Consider the following 19,859-nt stretch of genomic DNA (forward strand, 5'->3'; position numbering starts at 1 on the left):
ATAAAAAAAACATGTCAAGCATAATCAGAAAACATGAACACAAAGAAAAAGGTTTTATTGACACAAAATAAACTTGCACAAACACAATGTCCAAGGCTCCAGTACAGCTCATTGTTACTCCTGCAGAAAAGCAGCGACAGAGCAAATATGTTCATTAAAGTTATAGAAAAGCTTAATTGTTTTCAATGTCTCCATTTTTTATTTTCTTTTTTTGCACCCCAACAACACCCCCAGCTTACACCGCCGTGGATACAAACAACCAGCACCACCTCCAGATATTCTGTCAGAGCTCTCAGGAGTGGTAGCGAAAGATTTCACAAACAAAAGGAGAACAAGAATATAACTGCATTTTTAATGAGACAAGCGCCACATAACGAGCCCAGGGGAGAACTCGCATATCTGCATGCGCTTAGAGACTTGTAGTAGAAATCTGAGCACAACATGTATATGTACACACACACACATGGGGAAAAAAATAGAGATTTACCAGCCCACTCAAAAGTGAGTTTGCTGAAGTGAAGAATTTTGATTGTGGCTCACTGTGCTCTCTGACTGATGACTTCTTTCCGTCTGCCTCCTCAAGGCGAAACAGTCGCTAGCCACCCTGACCAAGGATGTGCCCAAGCGCCACTCGCTGGCCATGCCCACGGAGGCGGTTGTCAATGGAAACAACCAGGAGTGGGTGATGCAGGCCGATCTCCCTCTGACTGCTGCCATCCGACAGAGTCAGCAGACCCTCTATGTCCACACGGGGCATCCTGCTGACAGGCAAGGTAAGCCAGCAAGGAGCACCAATAACACCTTCATCCTGCACATGAGCTGACTGACATGAGGCGGTTTGACCATCATTTACCCTTTGCATGCTCATGTGAACCTGCTTCACACACATTCACTCCTACCATCTGCTTAGTATGACCACATTGTTGCCCGACGACGACGTTCCAGTTGTGACGTGTCATGCGCTTTCTGTATGATTTCAAGTGCAGATTTCTTGTTTTTGGGGGGGCTTTACAGCTTCTATGTGTCTTTGCTGCACACAAATGTTTTCTCTGCACTTGACAGCTATGGCAGCTGAGGATCAGCTGTGTGTTAAGAACCTATTTGTTTGAGGTTTGCTTTAGTTTTATGGAATTCAAACAGTAACTTGGCCCCGTTTTTTAATTTCATTTACATTTTTTCATTTCTTGTTCGTACCTAATTTTTCTTGGCCTCCTTTTCTACTTTTCAGCTCCCTCACAACATTTTCCGCAGTATCCTTTTGATTTGAGTTACACACACCTCACGAGATAGAGAAGAAACAGCCTCTCCTGTCACAGCTCCCGCTCTGTGCGGAGACGTTCATGGCTGAGACGCATTGCAGAACCACATTTTTAAAAATTCAAAGCAAATGTCTTTTCTTATTTGGCTCACTCACTTTGAATTGTGTCACCGCTAGAAAACAGTGGTGTGTTTTTAGCAAAGCGGCCAGCACAGTGCCGAAAACCCTTCTGCAAAACAAGATGGTCTGGTAAATTCAGCTGGCACTCAGTGCTCATCCTCATGTGTTTCAGTGCAGATGTCTGCACGAAGGATTGCAATGATATGTGTTATCTAAGCAAAATATGTAGGCCAAATAGCATGTAACAAAGTAGAGCTGGTCGATATGAGATTTTTTCATATCACGATATGTTTTTTTCATTTCAGGCGATAACGATATCTATCACGATATAAGCCAAATAACTATATTTGTAAGATTTAAATGTGCCGTTGCTCACAAGTAAAATGTGAGCAGCTTGTTTTTATTTAAATATTTATTTCCCATAATAAGTTCAACAGGGTAGATGTACTTAAGGAACATGAGACTTTTTCAGATAAATAAAGGCAAATATTGCAAACTACACAAAAGGCAGCCGCTAAAGCGTTTAAGTTTCAAAATAGAACAAACGAAACAGACTAAATTGTCAATTCCACTTAGAAACAAAATATAAATTCTAAAAATAAATCTTAGTTTGTTTTACAGAAGAACAGACAAAACTGACTAACTTTTGTCAATATCAAATAAACTGAGAACTAAAAGGAAATTCTCAATCTCTCCTTGTTGTATAGCTGAGCTTTTCAAACAGTTTTAACAGTTACTTTAGTCTGACAAAAGCCGAATGACGAATTAGCGCTTCCAGTCAGAGACTGAGGCTACGTCCACACGTACACGGGTATTTTTGAAAACGGAGATTTTCCGTTTTCGTTTTAAAAAATAATCCCGTCCACACATAAAGGCAGAAATGAAGGAAAACGCTGCTATGAACATGCCAAAGCAGCAGGTGGCGCTAGATTTCTAACCGTGCAGAAATGTTGGCCAATCAGAAGTCTAGAAGCCTCGGTGGGAAAAAGTAAACAAAGCTGGGGCATAGAAGTAGAACCGAGTCGTATGTGTGGAGGGACAGTAACTGTGTGTATATGTAAGCATTTAAACACTGCAGAGAGTAGAATTAACAGTAACAGTATTGTAGAAATTCATTTCACCGAAACAATAACGTGGCGCACAGTGTGACGCATGCACCAGTTTATTGTATTTCCAGACTTGCTTTCGGCACAATTTACAGTGCACGCTACTCTGTTTTTTGTCAGACTTGAAATAGCCGAAATACCTTCACACTACGGAACTTCTATGGCTCTTCCATTCGACAATCTCTCCGGCGTTGGAACCATCATCTGTTTTCTCTTCGGTCACGCTCGGTTGATTTTTCTAGTCGGCACACTCATTTCCTCCATTACCCGCTGGCTGCTTCCCAAACAAACACACGTGCGGCTTGGCACTTGTGCTGTACGTAACAAGTCACACGACGTGACGCTGCGGCTGTGATTGGTTCGGCTCTGCGCTACTTAATTTGGATTGGCTGACCTTTTTTTTTTTTTTTTTTTTTAAAGAGGACAAGAGCGGCGAGGTCTATCGCGATAGCTTAATTTCTCTATCGAGTAAAAGTTATATCGCGATACATATCGTTATCGTTCTATCGCCCAGCTCTATAACAAAGAATAGGCAAGTTTTTTTTGGGGGGGGGGGGGGGGGGGGGTTGTAATACAGAAGTTCTATCATTATGGGAGTTGTAGAAGAAACGTGAGCCATCAGTTTGAGAGGCTCTGCTAAATTTAAAAGCAAGAAAAAAGCAATGAAAAGAAGGGAAGTGTAGCAGTGTCACCTCCTGCTACCCTAAAATAGAAAGCTCTGGACAAATTAGCCTCATAGCCACCAGAGTTGGAGTCCATCTCAGTCCTTTCAGAGGTTGCTTTTAAAGGGCAGTTATAGGGTTCACATAGGTTGCTGACTAATTGGGGACAGAAGCAAACATTCCCCTCCCCCCAAATAAAAAAAGAAAAACAGGAAAAATGTGTGAACAGTCACGAACCCTAAATTGCTATGCAATTGGTTGCACTGTATGTATCAGTCTCACCGCTGCACGCACACACACTTTCTCAAACCTCTGTGAAGCTGTTTTCACTGTTGCTTAGCAACTGCAGCTGATTGCAAATAATTTCAGGCTTTTTGGTTACAGACTTTTTTTTTTTTTCTTTTTTTTTTTTAAAAAGACATTTTTATTTAAAGGCATCGTGCCGTTATTTTAAAGAAAACAGATTTTTTTTTTGTCCCTGTTCTCTACTTCTGGTACACCCAAACACCCAAGAAAGAAACAAGCCTCTTCTCTTTTCCCTCTCGCCCCGTTTAGTGGCTGCCGTGCGGGTGAGCCCGTGCCACTCGCGCCAGCCCTCCATCATCTCCGACGCCTCTGCGCTGGAGGGAGACCGGTCGTCCACACCCAGCGACATCAACTCGCCGCGCCATCGGACTCACTCCCTCTGCAATGTAAGAGCTGCCCACCACCGCACCCTCCCAAGTAGTCGCCACACTGTAGTAACTGTTGACTTGCCCTTTGCTGCCCGGCTGCTGTTGTTTCCTTCCACCATCGTTCTGGCTGAATCCATGTCGTCCTCCCCCCCCCACCACGCAGTCTGTTGTGCACTCACTCGCAGCAGTGACTTGAATTTATGTGAAAACCAGCTGTGGTTGTTTGAATAAGTGCATGCCTTGGCACCATGTCAAGTGTCACTGTGTGTTGTGATCTTTATCTTGTGGTCTTTATCGCTCACTCTGCACCCTTACTTCACCGACTTCTCTGGTCTCTCATCTTTCTCCCATCTCTTCATCTCCTCCTTCTCGCTCCCTCTCTCTCTCCTTCTCTTTCTTCTTTCAGTCCCTAGAAGATCTGGAGGAGGCGAAGCGTAAGAAGAAGAAAGAAAAGATGGGGCTGGGGTCTCTGTCGCGCGTCTTCGCCCGAGGAAAGCAACGCAAGTCCCTCGACCCCGGTTTGTTTGATGGTACTTCAACACCTGATTATTACATAGAGGAGGATGCAGACTGGTAAAGCACACACGTCCGAGTGAACCACCTGGAGAGCCTTTTTTTGGCAGTTATCAGAGGACAACGTTGTATTGCCCGAGCGCATGCGTGAGAGAATGTGCGTGTTTGCGTGCGCGTCTGTGTGCGTGTGTGTGTGTGACGAAAACGTGTACAGATAAAATAATGTGTGTACCTTTTATGTAGTCTCACATGCACGCATGCTTCGGTTTGTATGGGAGCGAGAGTGTGCGCGTGCTTGTGCCACCCATGGTCAACGGCCATGTCAGGAGCCGGAGGCGCGTCTTGCTTCGCTGAAGTGTAAACCTAAAGAGCAAATTGCACCTGTATGTATGTATGTATGTATATGTACAGCCCTGTAAATAGCGTGGAGAGTGTAATACAGCAGCAGTGTGGACATGTCATGTTGTATCTGCCCTCCAAAACAGCTGTGTTATCTGATCTTTGAATTGTTCTCTACATTTTTACTTTTCTTTTTTTTTTTTTATTGTTTTCACTCAACTGGAAACTTGAAGGACTGCTGTACTTGTAAATAACAGTTGATGTGCACTCTGTGCGTGTAAATGTCTCCTTGTCCTGAATGCCTTTTTGTTATTTTTGACACGTACTCCCCGCCGTCCCTCCTCCCTCCCTCCCACTGCCTCTTAACTTTATCTCCTCCCTGTTTATTGTCCTGCCTGGTCCATCCCCTTCTTCCACACTGCCATGATGAGAACAGTTTCCTGTAGGCGGCATGCAGACTCCTGAAATTCACCGCTGGGTCGGTTGTCGGGTGCATATCCCTCAACCGCCGGAAAAAAAAAAAAAAAAAGTCTGTGCAGAGGCAATCCTTGATGTTTACTTAGAGAGACTTCAAAGAAGCTGCTATGAGAGGAATTAACTTTCTATGCAGAACAGTTTGTTCCCCTGCATTTTGAAGCCAAACAGGAAATGTGAGAAATGTGTTTTCTATCTCCTCAGATAGAAGGTACATGTGTGACATGCATGCACGTAGCCCCGGTCCCTAAATCATGCATGCCTGGTTACCCCACTACAAAGAAAAATCTCTCCCTGGTTATGTTTCCGAAGAGGTGATAAACTGTTTGCTTTTCTTTTTAATTTAAAAGAGAGGTTAGTTACTGATTTCATGTTCATTCATGATTTTGCCCCCATTTCAAATTAATTGATAAGATTTGTAAACTTGAACCTTTGCTGTTCAAGGAGCGCTCAGCTGAATGCTTAAGATCTTAACATCCTGAACTGCGCACAGTTTCGTTTTAATCTGCACCTGCAGGGCTTTTTATGCGAAATTACATTTGAAATATCAAAGGTCAGCAAAGAAAGAAAACTGAACATTACACTTTGAATTTTTAAATATTATTCCACACTATTTGCAAGGCTTTGTGCCTTTTTATCTCTCTTTGTTTTTTAGGATCTAAGCTGCTTGTATTCATTGGTGTATGAATACTGGGAGCAGGATTATTCTGGGAAACGTTAAAATAAGAAAGCTATCATCACAAAATACATAGCATAAACACCAATTATTCTTGCGTTGCAGGTGTTCAACTGACAGTCAAAATATTTCTAGACCTCTGGAATTAAGGGCGACTTAAGAGATGAGCAGAACCTCAATTAAGAGGTGCAGAAATTACATGAACTACAATTGAAGGTTAAAAATCAGGATTTAAGCATCCCAATCAAGCAAAGGCGTACCTTCTCCCATGACCCCATGACCTCAGCAAAAATTCCAATGTAGAGTTCAAGCCATAGCTGGGAAAAGGAAAAAATAAAGCAATTAACTTTGGACTAAAGGTTAATGGCATTAATCCGAGCAAAAGAATTTCCACAGACATCACGTTACTTCCGATCTTTCATTGGATCGAGTCGGAGTCTGCACTGCCACGCCCCAGGAAATCTTTTCTCTCCCTGATATTAAACTAACACTGGGTATTTGTTGGCCTCGCCTGAGACACTAGAGTGCCAGGTTACCGTGGCGTGTCCACGTATCCAGTAAGGAGATCGTCCTTTACATTTGAGTTCACAGTTATTGAATTTGCAGGTAAATCAGTAAGATAATTCAGAGATGAGTCACTATGAATCAAATTGTATATACAGGAACAATGTCTCATGTTGAAAAAATTCACTGAACAGTCAGTTAAATGTATAAAATCTATGCTATTTTATCTTTTTTGTTTCATTCAGCTAATTTTTATGATCCTCTGCTGATGGGGAAACAACATATCAAGAGAAAAAAAACATTATGTAATTTTATCTTTTGATCCGTGCTCTGTTTTTGTTTTTTTTGTTTTTTTTTTAATTTCCCACGTATATTTTACTTTTTGTAAATGAGATAACATTGCAGAAATGAAATGAATATTATTATTATTATTAAAGAGTTTTATTTAAAGTCAAAGATGTAGGCCTCGGTGGAGGACTTCTATTCTGAAGCCCTGAGATGTTTAGAAGTGGATCGTAGCAAACTTTTAAAGGCATGGCAACAAAGTTACGCTCTAAAGAACTAAATGAGAAAAAATAAGATTATTTTAAAATAAAATAAGTAATGCTTAATTTCCACGTGGCTCTCCTCTCTTTCCCTTCATTAATGTTCGTGTGTGTGCGTGTTCATTTGTTGTGATATGGCTCTAATCCAGATTTGTCCTGTTATGCTGGAGGGGACTTACCATTTTTAACATGTGCCTTAGTTTCCCTCAGCCCTGCAACTCCCATCTGTGAGAGGACTGCATCCCAAAAGCTTCCCAATGGCCTCCTTTCCTCTCTTTTCCAATTTCAACTCCTCACTAAGCCAAAATGAAATTTTCCTCTTGTATTATATTAGAATCAATAATTAGAGAAAAACAAAACATTGGTGCAGAGGAGATGTGGCCATGTCATATTGTTGAATCTGATCTCATATGTGTCAGCACATGGCATCAATAATGTTTTGCTCTGATATGACTCCTGACCTCTAACACTGACCCCTCTTGTCTGACCTCCATCAGACTGTCGACACAGTGAGGCGACCCAAGAAGCGATCAGTCAGACTCAATGGGACCGAGGTGCACCAGTTCCTGTGGCTTTAAAAATGAGTCGTGCTGGGTTGCAAACTGTGTTTGCAGATGTCTTTTAATTCCTAACATCACAAAAAAAACACCTTTGGAGTTAAGCACTTCTTCAAGTTGAATTTAGCTCTAATGACAGGGATTTGGAAACAGTTGAGTGCTAACAGATACACTAAAATGCATTTGAGGGCTTTTTTCTTTTATTTCCTGTATACTCCAACAGTAAAGCTCCATACTCAGCGTCACTGGCTCAGAAACACTGGCTGCTTTTAATTTTGTGCTGAAGTATAGTTTGGGGGAAATTCACTGCTAAAATGCTTAACATAAATCTACAAGCAGGGGTGCTCATCATAGCTTTGCATGGACTATAAGAAGACTGGCTGTGACTTTATGGATTTACTATACAAGCTTATTTATAAGCCTTCTCGTCTGATGCACGACAGTAAAGCATAAGCATATTTACCAAACATTAAATGACTTCTTTAATATTCTTTTAATGAATTCAAGCTGAAGCTACTCCTTGATTAACTGGAAGACAGGAAACAGACTGTATGTACCTCCATATTTATCATTCAGACATGAGCATTGATTTCCTCATCTGCCTCTCAAGATAGCAAATAATCTTATTAATCAAAATGCCAAACTGTTACTTAAAGGGGCCTTGTAGTTTATCTACTCTATTTATCCTCCCTCGAAGCAGCGAAGAGCCACCATGGGTGATGTCATCCATTCAGCTGTAATCCATTTGTTTTTCCCAGTCATGGTATCAGAAATGCTGCTATATTATAGCAATAAGGTCTATTAAACGAGCTACCGAAGAGCACACTTAAGGCTCAGTGTCTCGTCTAAAGTGTAGTTAAAGGAAAAGCAAACAATTCACTGTGGTTTTTATAAAACATACAAAACTTACCTCCTCTCATAAAGGACACAAAACTCTTTACATAAATACCACACCGTAGCTAGCTCTGCTTTCACTGATATTTCCTTTATTAGGACTCTGTTCGGAAGGAAAAACAGACCTTGTACGCAGACCAGCATGCATCTTTGACCAAAAGAGCAGATCTATTCAACTTAATATGAATTGCTCTCAGAAGGGCACTTAGAAGTGTACGGTCGCTTCATGCATCTCTCTTCAGAGAGCACATGAAAGCATCCAGGTTGAGATGAATTACCGAAGGCGGGTTTAATAAAAATCAGTTTACTCAGACCCTCGAACCATCCAGTCGTGAATCTCCTTTGAGTAAACACACAATGGGCATAGTAAAGGCTGCCAAAAAGTAGGGTTTCCATGTTATTTGCTAGAAGTGACACTTAGGTGGAGGGAACAAAGAACCCGTTTTTGTGTAGTTTGTAAAAAGAATCTTGAACTTTCTTTTCCTTTAAAAACAAACATAAAAAAGCAACCATGGATGTGATGATTGGAGTGACCATCAAGGAGAACAGTCATGTTACCATGGAGCTGTCATGTGGATGCTTCTGTGCAAGGCTTATTAGGGTCACAGGAGTTTTGGTTGAAGTTCATTCATTCACTCACTGGGTAAGCCTGTAAGTATGGCTGTATTCTGAGTGCTGAGGGTAATGTTGAGGTTTTCAGAAACTATGGAATAGGACAGGATACTTTGAAGTATTTCATTTGTATCACAAGATTTTAAAAAGGGAGAAAAACACAGTAAGTGCTGCAGTAAGTTCTTGATGAGCATTTCATGATGCTGTACCAACATCTGAGTCCAAACCTGATACCAGGTTGCCACCCGCTGGTCGGGGGTTAGTTAAATGGCTTTCACATTTTTACAATGAAACAAAACATGTTCTCGGCCAATATTTCTTTTCGTTTGTGACTCCACCACTTGTGAAATACTGAGAACTTAAATTTAACAATAATTTTTGTTAAAAAAAAGGCAAAATATTTGGCTCAGTTTAGCGTGGTAACATTGAAACACCGCGGGGAATTATTCAGGCAGTGCTCAAAGTGTCAGGATTTACTCACAGTCGATTATAACATTGTGAGAGAGACGTGCTTTTAATGCATCGACATTTCTCATGCATCTCCTAATTGCATGTTTTAATATTTCCACAGAGCTGTTAGCTGCGGGCTAATTTAGACAGATGAGTCATGTTAATTCAACAGCTCAAACAGCTGCTGGTTTAATGGACTTCTTAAGTGAGGAGCTTGTTTATAAAAGCTGCAACTTTGTTTACAGCATTACTGGCAAACGCTTGGCTTGCTGTCATGCAGCCAAAAGCTTAGGATGTCGTTAAAAGCTTGTTTGTTCCCTCTTCCCCTTAAATGGGCTGATTTGATATGAAACTATATGTATATATTGTTGTTGTTGCAGCACATTAACGTTGTTGTTGTTTTTATTTTATTTTTCATTGCTCACAATGCTCACCTCTGCTTTCACGCACAACCACAACCGCATCACCCATTTGTCTACCCACCCAGACTCGGATAGCCTCTCCAGCCCCACTCGCCTCAGCCTGTCAGACGGGTCAGAGGACCAGCTCGACCGTCTGCAGCAGGTGGAGCTGGCCAGGACAACGCCCATGTCTCTGTGGAGGGCAGGCACTGTGCAGGCCTGGCTGGAGGTTGTCATGGCGATGCCCATGTACATCCGCACCTGCTCAGAAAACGTCAAAAGCGGCAAGGTATGGCAACACCTGCAGGTTTCTACATGCTTCCATATTGTTTACTTTATAGCACTCTCGGCCTGAATGGCTTAACCTCCTGTGAAGTGTTGTTTCTTTGCTTTTTTTTGCAGGTTTTACTGGGGTTAACGGATGAAGACCTGGAGCTGGGTCTAGGTGTCAGCAATTTGATGCATCGTCGGAAACTCCGCCTGGCCATTGAAGATTACAGAGATGTTGAGAACGGCAGAGGGTAAGGAAGGGCCATAGTGGTCCTTATTGTAAACTGCCTGTTACTTGATGGCGTATGGGGGCCACCTGTCGGTGATTTATTGTACATGCATTTACCTAATGCATGAAGGATCTCGTTTCTGGCTTTTTACCACACATGAAGTTTAAACAAATGCAAGAGTCCCAAGGCTGTTACAGCTCTTGAAAGCTTTCTAAGGGCATGAAAGGCATGCAGGTCAGCTAAACTGAAGACTGTCTAAATTGTTCCTGTGTGAATCATAAACACATATGTGGCAAGTATAAGCTTATTTGTTTTAACCAATAGTTACACTGTATGGCAGTTTAGCCAAGTAGCAGGTTTAAGATCAAGGTGTCTGGGTTTTGAAATATTCAGTTCAGTAACCCTAAAGCACTGAAGAATTGCATTTGAAAAATTTAGCAGCAGCATGTCTTTCTCGAGTCAGTTTCCCCCCTCACTCTGGCCTTCAAGTGCAAAGTTTGAAGAATTCTCTGTGAAACTGCTTTATAGCAAAGAAATAATCCCTTCAAAAACTTTCTGCAGTGAGTTCCTTTACATATGTGATATTTAGGGCTGCATGTGGTTATCATTATCCAATAATCTAATCCAACTAGATTGATTGATTGATCAGTCAATTTTTGATGAAAGCCAAGGCAAGTTTATTTATGTGGCATTACACAATTGTTCAGCATGCTTTGTAAGATAAAAAGTACAATCAAAAGTAAAAGAGTAAAATAGAATAATAGAATAAATAACAATAATAATGGCACAGCTACCTGATTTGTTAACAGCAGTTGTGAACAATTTCAGCTTCTTTTTTAAAATAATAGCTACAGTTTGAGTAGATGATTTTATTGTCATTACACAGTTATACTTTCTACAATAGTACAACAAAATTGGACTACTGTCCTGCATTGGTGCTAAATGAAAGGCAAGCAGCAATCACAATATATACATAGTAACATATATGCAGAATGAAATATACAGTGTGTGCACTGTGTATTGCACAAGGCCCGGTGTCAGGTATTTGCATTGCAGTGCCGCAAGATCTTGTGTGCCCTTTTGAGACAGCATGTGCTGCAGAGGTCCTTCAGGGAGGGAAGAGGGCGGCCAGTGATTTTTCTCGTGACGTTAATGACCCTTTGTAGTGCTTTCCTGTGTGCTATGGTGCAGCTCGAGACCCACACAGAGATGCAATATGTCAGCGCACTCTCAGTGGAGTAGCGGTAGAAGACAGTTAGCAGCAGCTCCCTCTTTAGGGTAGTCCTCCTGAGGCTCCTCAGTAAGTGAGATGCTGCTGGGCCTTTTTCATAACCTCCAAGCTGGAGCACTGGAGGTCTGCATCCATGTGCACACACAGGAACTTGAAGCTGAGCACCCTCTTCACACACTCCCTGCTGATGTAGATGGGCTCCAATGCATTATTAGTCATAGTTAATCTCTGGTGTTCTTCTACAGTGTGTTTTTTATCCTACCTCAGTCTGCTCTCTTCTTTTCTCCTCACCCCCAACCGGTCATGGCAGACGGCTGCACCTTCCTGAGCCCACTTCTGCTGGAGATTTTTCCCTATTAAAAGGGAGTTTTTCCTTCCCAGTGTTGCAAAGTTCTGGCTCATAGGGGGTCATCTGATTTTTAAGGCTTTCTTTCTTTTATTGTAGGGTCTTTATCATACAGTATAAGGCGCCTTGAGGCAACTGCTGTTGTGATTTGGTGCTATATGAATTGAATAAAAATAATTGAGTTCAGCTCAGTAGTTCTTAAAGCTACATAATGTGTCCACATTAGCAAAAGTAACATGCTACTGTTTATCAGGTATGTGGTGAAGCATGTTCACAGTCTTATTTTAGTATGGTAGTTTTTAACCTGATGATGAAATCAGAAGAAAAATCAAGAGATGGCAAACTTATTATTATTATACCATACAATATGAATTTAGCAACAATCCATTCAGTGCTTGTTAGGAACTTCAGCCTAATGGGGGTGTAAGCTGGTCAGTACAATTCAAACTCTTTGTGGCTAAATCCCACACGTGATGATAAAAATGTGATTTCTTAGGTAAAGGAACTCTTCATGCTGTCTGTCTGTAGGCTGTCCAAGGCTGCGGATATGGACCACCACTGGGTGGCAAAAGCCTGGTTAAGCGATGTGGGTTTGCCTCAGTACTCCCAGGCCTTTCACAATCACTTGATAGATGGGCGGGTCCTGAACTCTTTGACACGTCGGGACCTCGAACGTCACTTAAACATCACCAAGAAGTTCCATCAGGTCAGCTTGCTGCTAGGCATCGAACTGCTGCAGTTGCTTCATTTTGACAAGGAGGTAAATGAGAAATGGCAGTGAGTACACTGATGGGTGACAAATTAAAGGAAAACAAATAACAATGAGGGGTTATAGTAAGGTGTTGGGGCTTGACATTGATTTTACTTTTGAGTTTACCTTTTATTGATTGGCAGTGATCCTTCCACCTAAAAGGATAAGTAAATGCAAACTGTAGGGGTGAAGGGTCTAGATTTTCAGTCTTTTAGTTTTGTCACTCCTTTGTACTTTGGGATGTTCACAGTAAAGGTGAAAATAGATCAGATCTGTAAAAGTTCTTGTTAAAATGGTTTTCAGGCATTACAGGCTCGCCGGGTACAGTGCGAGCACCACAATGTGGATCCTCTGGTATGGACCATGCATCGGGTCATGAAATGGATCAGAGATATTGACCTCAAGGTGAGAGAAAGTTCATCTTAAAATTCTTGAACACATGTCAGCCAATAGGTTTACAGGTCAAACTTGTATGCAAACAAAAGTATAGTTTTAGCAAAGTTAAAGAGTTTACCGTTACGCCATAACAAATCAGAGAGGTTCTGGGTCTGAATCTCAGAATGTCCTGGGTATGTGATAGTTAATTTCCAGATATTTGTGTTAAAAATACGCTGATAAAAGTTCATTAAGGTTTAAAAGTAGCTCTTTCGAGCACATATCTACCATCTATTTTTATGCAGAGGAAACACAACCTCATGTCATATTATGGAACGTACTTGTTAGATTACATCTGGTATGTTGAACATAAACAGAGAAAAAAACATATGCTGCTGCCCACATTGTAGATTGGTGAGTTGGCCTGCACATCTAAACAGGAAAATGAATATAGTCAGGGGTTAAAGTGGGATTTGGCAGGCAAAAGAACCCTAATATCAGCTGTTGTGGTAGTGTACGAGAAAATAACCACTATGAAATAAATTGTATAAATTGTCTACCAATTGGATGGTGGGCTGACTGATCCTCCCCAGTTCAAAGCATCCTTGGGAAGATACTGAACCCCAAGTTACCCCACCCCACACACACCCGATCCATCCATCTGAATGTAAAATAAAAGTGCTTAGGTAACCTCTGAATATAAAGTGATAAATGATGCATAGGTTTGTACCACTTGTCGTGTGTGATAAGCACCAGTGATGGATAGACCAATAAAATGGCCTTTTATGTGTTATTGTTTCCTCAATTTAGCCTCAAATTGGTTTAAATCTGGAAGATGCGCAGTGATGTGGAATAGTAACACCCTTCAAATGTCTTGAACCTATAAGGCTGTTATGAAAATGTACGATGCAGCAAGTAGAGGTATTTGTGTAAAAATGTAGTGAATAAAAGTAAAAAGTGGTGAGAAAAATAAAGATTCAAGTTATGTAATGACACCTGAAAATTCCACTTCAGTATCTTAACTGGGTATTTGTACTGCATTTCTTTTCTAGAATGAGGCAAAACAAGATTATACTAAAAACTTTAAAGAGATGGGTAAAGTGCTGTTTCTGTCAAGGACAAAATACAAACGAGAGAAAAGCAAAGCCTTTGGTGGGCAAAGAAAAGCGTTTAATCAATCAATAAATCAAAGCCAACCCTGTGTACACAGGTGAACCACTGGTGCTTAGTTGTGGCTCCCCTCAGCTTTTATACTCTCAGTTATAATTGCTAAGCTGAGTCAGCTGAGTGCATATCTAACCGGCCCCACAGCAGAAAGGGGGAGGCACCTGATTCAAGGAAGCAAACAGTAGGACTCTCAGACAATAAAACATGGCAGGCCTGCTGGGGCTGTAACAATACTGTTTTGTGTTGTATAAACGCACTACCACATAAAGACTGTTTGTTCTGTGCTCCATACCTCCACAAAGTGATAGCAGGTCTTTGCCATTTACTTTTGAACTGCTACCAGTTGATTACAACACCTGCCAGATTACAGCCTTTGTCCCATCACACTCCGGGTGTGTACAGATAAACATGTTTGGATGACGTCCGGTTAAACTCCTCAGGGAGCTGGAACTTCTACTGATATAGACAAAAAAATCAATATCAATATCCTCTTTGACTCAACCAAGAATTTTAGATCTGATGTTATGAACAAATAAGATTACTATTCTGTACTTGCCTTTTTCTGCCTATGCAGGAGTTTGCTGAGAGTCTCCTAAACAGTGGCGTTCATGGGGCTGTCATGGTGCTAGACCCCACTTTCAACACTGACACGATGGCAACGGTGCTAGGAATCTCCAGCAGCAAACACATGGTTCGCCGACACCTTGTGGAAGAGATGAAAACACTAATTGGCCAAGCCAGGTGACAGGAAAATTCACAGGGATGTGTTTTCTACTGTCTTTAATTACTATTTTGGCTTCCCCCGTCACACTGATCTTTCCCCATGCTTTCTGCAGCGTGGATGCCAAACAGGAATACGAGCATTTAGGTCTGGGGACACCACCTGTCCTCCTTCGTCAGAACTCTTTGGGCAGACCTCCCACCTCTACTGCCCGGCACACCGATGAAGAAGGCTCATTGAGAAGGAGGGCTGTGAAGGTGGGGAAAAAGTTCTTCCCTCAATTTTAGCCAAATTGTAGCGCAGAAGAGCTTAGTGTTGACAAATTACACAGTGACGATAATGAAGCTCTGCAGCATTACTTGGGTATTGAATATATTGCTAGAGCAGCCTGCAAGACATGTAAATAAGAAGGAAGATAGAGAGGTTTGATTGATTAACCAAATCAATTATTGATTATTAAATTAACTGTAAGTATAAGATATGTCATCAGGGGGACCACAACTAATGAGAAAGTATAGACTGTACATAAAAGGTGGATACCTGTACGAACCCTCCACCTGAGCATTTTGGCTGTTGCTGTCTTGGATTTATTTTTAACCCTGACATCATGACATCATCAACAAGGTGTGGATCTGAATGAGAAACCCCAGACACTGCTTTGCAACTATTGCAGCAAGTTGTCAGTCATGAAGTAGCTAAGCCCTAAGGCTAATTGACTCTAAATCGGGCAAAAATGTGCAAAACAGGCATCATGCTATATCAAGTTACACCCCAATTTCACTTTTCAGACCCAGAAGCTGCATTCATCTTTATACATTGTTTGTCATTTGTAGTAATGGATACATTGTTTCTGTTCTAGCCTCCAGCAGGATTTAGTCCCAAAGCTCGCAATGGGCGGGACTTGAGTTGCCATAGCAGCTATGGCTCCCTGCCTAGAGAGGTTCGAGATCACACTCCGCCCAGGGCAGAAGGAAGCCCCATCCGTGGTTACACCAGCATCGAGGTCACCAACGTGTGATGTTATCAGAGTTCTACCAATACCAGTCATTCACTTCATGACAATGTACAACATGGACATTTGTCATCCATGTGCACGCAAACATGGGATGGTGATTTTTTTTTTTATCTTAAAATTAGCCTTTACAGGGCAGCTTGCACTTTGTAACAAGGAAAATGTTGTTTTTTTGTTGTTGTTTTTTAACAAGTTTCCTGTTTTTTGGGGAAGTTTTAGCATCTTTGAGGACAGTAAGCGCCCCTCCCCCAACGCCAGAATTAAGATGACTATGAACGACTCGAGCTATATATTTTTCTATTCTTGTGTGTACACCAGGAGGTAACTAACTGAAATGGGTTTTTTTCTTCGTTTTTTTTGACTAGTGAGGGAAATGACTGTTTGTCTTATACAGAGCACTTGATGACAAAATGTAAAAAAACAAAGTTTCATATTTCGTAACCGTGTAAGTGGCTCTTGTGTCATTCAGTTCTGCCATTTGTGATGCCTTGTCAATGTGACTTAGCATTAAAAAAAAAACCAACTTAAAAAGACTTGAACTGAATTTAAAAATTTTAGAATCTATGTTTGATAGTCATTTTTCATCTCGCACATTTACACTGTTCTGTCAAAGCATATGTAGCACCTCTTCTGATGTTTTATACTGTGCAGTAAACATAAAATATCTGTGCAATGCCAACAACAACAAAGAAAAAGATCGCTGAGCTGTGATGTGTGAGCGTGTATTTTTTTGTGAAAAGGAAAGTGCTCACTGAAATGAAATAAAGATGGTGTCTAAAATATATATGTGACTAGTTGCATCCATCAGAATATCAATGAACGCCAGAGTACAATCTGGGGAGAAAAAAGACATGTTGATGATGGGAGAAGGAGGGTTGGTCTCCCAATAAATTGCAAAGCTCCACTGCTCAGCACAAAGAATAATATGGCTGCCTGCACTATAAAGGTGGGAATAAAAGGAAATGAAAGGATCCATAAAGATCAGAGAAAAGTAAGATAATAATATTGTAGTGAGTCTCCATTGTTACAGTAAAAGTGTCACTGAGAAACCCCCCCCTCCCTTTTCCAAGAGGCAGCGTCCACTGTAACTCAAACAGTGCCCGCAATAAAATCTGCCATAACCTTGGCATTTTACTGATCTATTGATGGCATTTTGGGCAGCTATCATCCAGCTCTGCACTCCCTGTCAGACACGTTAACTCAAGTCTCAGCTGTGACAGTTCCTCGTGATGCTATTTCCTCCTCTTACTCATGATGACTCAAACCTTTGTACCATAGTTGCATGACACAGCACAAATAAAGACGCCCTCCTTAGGCTAGATGCACTGCCTCACTTAAAGCCTTTACTGTAATCCACCAAGGGTTGGTTGGTAAAGCCATTTTGTAATGTGAGACATTAAAAGATAATGATGAGGGAACTCAGTTACCTGCTTTGAAATATTTAGTGGACAAGGACCATTAAACTAAGATCAACAGTAGATTTGGATGGTTTTACTTGATGGGAAAAATTAAAATACTGGTATTTCTACTAGAGCTATGTCTAAGCCAGTGTGATTCATTTGCTACTCTCAAGCCTACGTAGCCATATAAATTAGTACAGTTTACAGTGATATTTCTCTGCCATCATATTTGATTACACACTGGCAGTGATAAGGGATTAATTCAGACCACCAGGTTAAGTCCCAATTTGTTCACATATATTTCTGTCCTTGCATTGTGTGAGTGTGTATTTGATGAAGCAGAGGAACCAGACAAAAGCTTAGGAGGAAGAATGTTTCCCAGGAGCCCAGAATGACAAAGGAACAATGCAGTGACTGCTTCAGTCCTCATTCTAGTAAGCTGAGACAGGGGGACCACTGAAACAATGAAGCAGAGCAACGTGAAACCCTTTGTTTTTTTCATCTTTTATCTTTGAACATATCAGTGACATATTGCACATACACAATTATACAGACGAATGACTAAATAAATAGTCAAAGACCATCTACGTCACCAGTGTGGGCAGGATAAATCTTCAGGGTTGCATTTCCCAGTCCAAAGGGCTAAAAAGGCGTGACTGCCAGTAAGTGGTAAATTTACAAAGAAGTAAAAGTCATTGATTATCAGGACTTGAAACAGGGCTGTGTCTCTGACGTTTAATAATCTCACTGGTTGTAAAACAACAAATCATTTGCATTTTTATAGATAATTTTTAATCTGTTTGAGATTGGAATGACTCATACAAACTACTGTGTATGCTGAAGATAAAAAAGGGCAAGTTACACAGGTAACAGTTACACAGGTAGGCCTTGTCTTTGAAAATGACTTTGAGCTTTGATTATTATTAATAGTACACACACACATACACATGCTGGTAGTTTGAGACTCCAGACCGAGATCCTGAAATCTGCTGAAGCCACTCTTCCGATTTGGGGGTTACAGCTCTTACACTGTGACACTGGGACCACTTTGGACTTAACCTTCCACGTCTGCTCCACTCGTTCCTTCAGCCCCTGATACTTCTCTGTTTTCTCGTGCCCCCTGTTCTTGATGTTGCTGTCCCTTGGGATTGCAGGCCCTATCACAACTGTTGTCTTTTGCTCCTTGTCAACCACCACTATGTCTGGTTGCTGGCTAGGAGTTGTTGTCTGTCCACAGGACCTTAATCCTGTTGTTCTCTACCATCTTTAATGGTGTTTCATATTGGAAATTGGGGACCTCTCCATATACAGCACAGATGTTTCTGTACACTATCCCAGCTACTTGGCTGTGCCTATCAGTGTGTGTGATTCTGGGGCACCTTTGCACAGTCTGCAAATTGGGTCCCGTTGGCTTCTGTGTCTGTGGATTTGTGGCATGGGGCCTGTTCTTGTTCTGACATGATCAGACTTCTGTGTTGTCCTTTAAGCTGTCCTTTTCCAGCCATTTTTGATATCAGCCATTTCCTCTGTCTGTTGATGGTACATCCCATTCAGGTCCTCTGTTATAGTTCCCCTTCCTGTTCCTAATCACCATCTGTCTTCAGCTGCCCGAAGCATTCTTGGAACAGCTCATCTCAGGGGGAAATATTCCTGATGTATTTGTGAATTCTCCGTGCTTCATCTGGGATTATGGCTCACACTCACTAATCCACGCCCTCTCTCTTTCCATTGCTCATATAACCTCAGGGCATTTGAATTAGGGTGGAGCACTCTGTGCATTGTGAGAAGGTTTAGTGTCTTGACATTAGTGACATCTGTCTCCTCTTGTTTTTATCCCAGCTGACCACAGTAGGAGATAAATGATCTAATGACTGATATTGATGGCTAGATCTATCTATCTATCTATCTATCTATCTATCTATCTATCTATCTATCTATCTATCTATCTATCTATCTATCTATCTATCTATCTATCTATCTATCTATCTATCTATCTATCTATCTATCTATCTATCTACCTACCTACCTACCTACCTACCTACCTACCTACTGAAACTGCAAAATGCAATTTCATTTAAATGCTTCAACTCCAGGGACATTATGCGCATGAACGCTTATTATCACACTGCCATGTCTAACTGGGCAAGTCTGTTAAGAAAAAAATCAACCTAAACCTTGTACTGGACCCTGAAACTGTAAATGTCGTCATTAATTTTATTACCCATTAATTTTATTACTCTGGGCTGGGTTGAAAGCTTAGTTTTCTACCTTGTGTACGTATGTTTTTATCCATTTAGCTCTGATTGTGTGTTAGTAAATTACAACAAGGTGGTCTGTTGTTGTTGGCTTAACGCCTATCTGTTAAACTGAAATCAAATTGACTTCAGTATTAAATAGGTCTTTTGTCTTTTAAGTCATTAAGGACTTGTGTGAAGGCCAGATGTTTCCGGTTTATATTTTTGTGCATTTGCAAACAAATGTTTCCCATCGGCTTTATGTCGCAAGCAATAATAGATCATTAACTGTCAAAGTGTATATCCCGGCTTTTTGTACAGCAGATAAGTGGAGGGT

General features: G+C 41.2%; 2 protein-coding genes across 3 annotated transcripts in view; both read left to right on the forward strand.

The window, feature by feature from the left end:
* LOC101474313 (kazrin) overlaps nucleotides 1–6,937 on the forward strand; it is a 184,127-nt gene extending 177,190 nt beyond the window's left edge. For both annotated transcript variants that reach the window (XM_023152305.2, XM_012919914.2), the window contains 3 exons: nucleotides 584–773; nucleotides 3,702–3,838; nucleotides 4,227–6,937. In XM_023152305.2, coding sequence (XP_023008073.2) covers nucleotides 584–773; nucleotides 3,702–3,838; nucleotides 4,227–4,397 — 498 coding nt within the window. In that variant the 3' untranslated portion in view covers nucleotides 4,398–6,937. The remainder of the gene's footprint in view (nucleotides 1–583; nucleotides 774–3,701; nucleotides 3,839–4,226) is intronic.
* Nucleotides 6,938–7,032: 95 nt separating this feature from the next.
* On the forward strand, nucleotides 7,033–16,672 carry kazna (kazrin, periplakin interacting protein a). The gene is made up of 7 exons (XM_076878392.1): nucleotides 7,033–10,074; nucleotides 10,188–10,306; nucleotides 12,391–12,622; nucleotides 12,917–13,018; nucleotides 14,730–14,896; nucleotides 14,992–15,133; nucleotides 15,736–16,672. The coding sequence occupies exons 1-7, from the start codon at nucleotides 9,811–9,813 to the stop codon at nucleotides 15,892–15,894; spliced, it is 1,185 nt and encodes a 394-aa protein (XP_076734507.1). The 5' UTR covers nucleotides 7,033–9,810; the 3' UTR covers nucleotides 15,895–16,672.
* Nucleotides 16,673–19,859: the final 3,187 nt, after the last annotated feature.

The sequence above is a fragment of the Maylandia zebra genome, linkage group LG20, assembly GCF_041146795.1.
Source record: "Maylandia zebra isolate NMK-2024a linkage group LG20, Mzebra_GT3a, whole genome shotgun sequence".
Lineage (NCBI taxonomy): Eukaryota > Metazoa > Chordata > Actinopteri > Cichliformes > Cichlidae > Maylandia > Maylandia zebra.

Coding starts and splice junctions, on each gene's coding strand:
- kazna (XM_076878392.1), top strand. CDS start 9,811: ATGCTCACCTCTGCTTTCACGCACAACCACAACCGCATCACCCATTTG. Junction 12,623..12,916: donor TGCTTCATTTTGACAAGGAG/GTAAATGAGAAA, acceptor AATGGTTTTCAG/GCATTACAGGCTCGCCGGGT. Junction 13,019..14,729: donor TCAGAGATATTGACCTCAAG/GTGAGAGAAAGT, acceptor CTGCCTATGCAG/GAGTTTGCTGAGAGTCTCCT.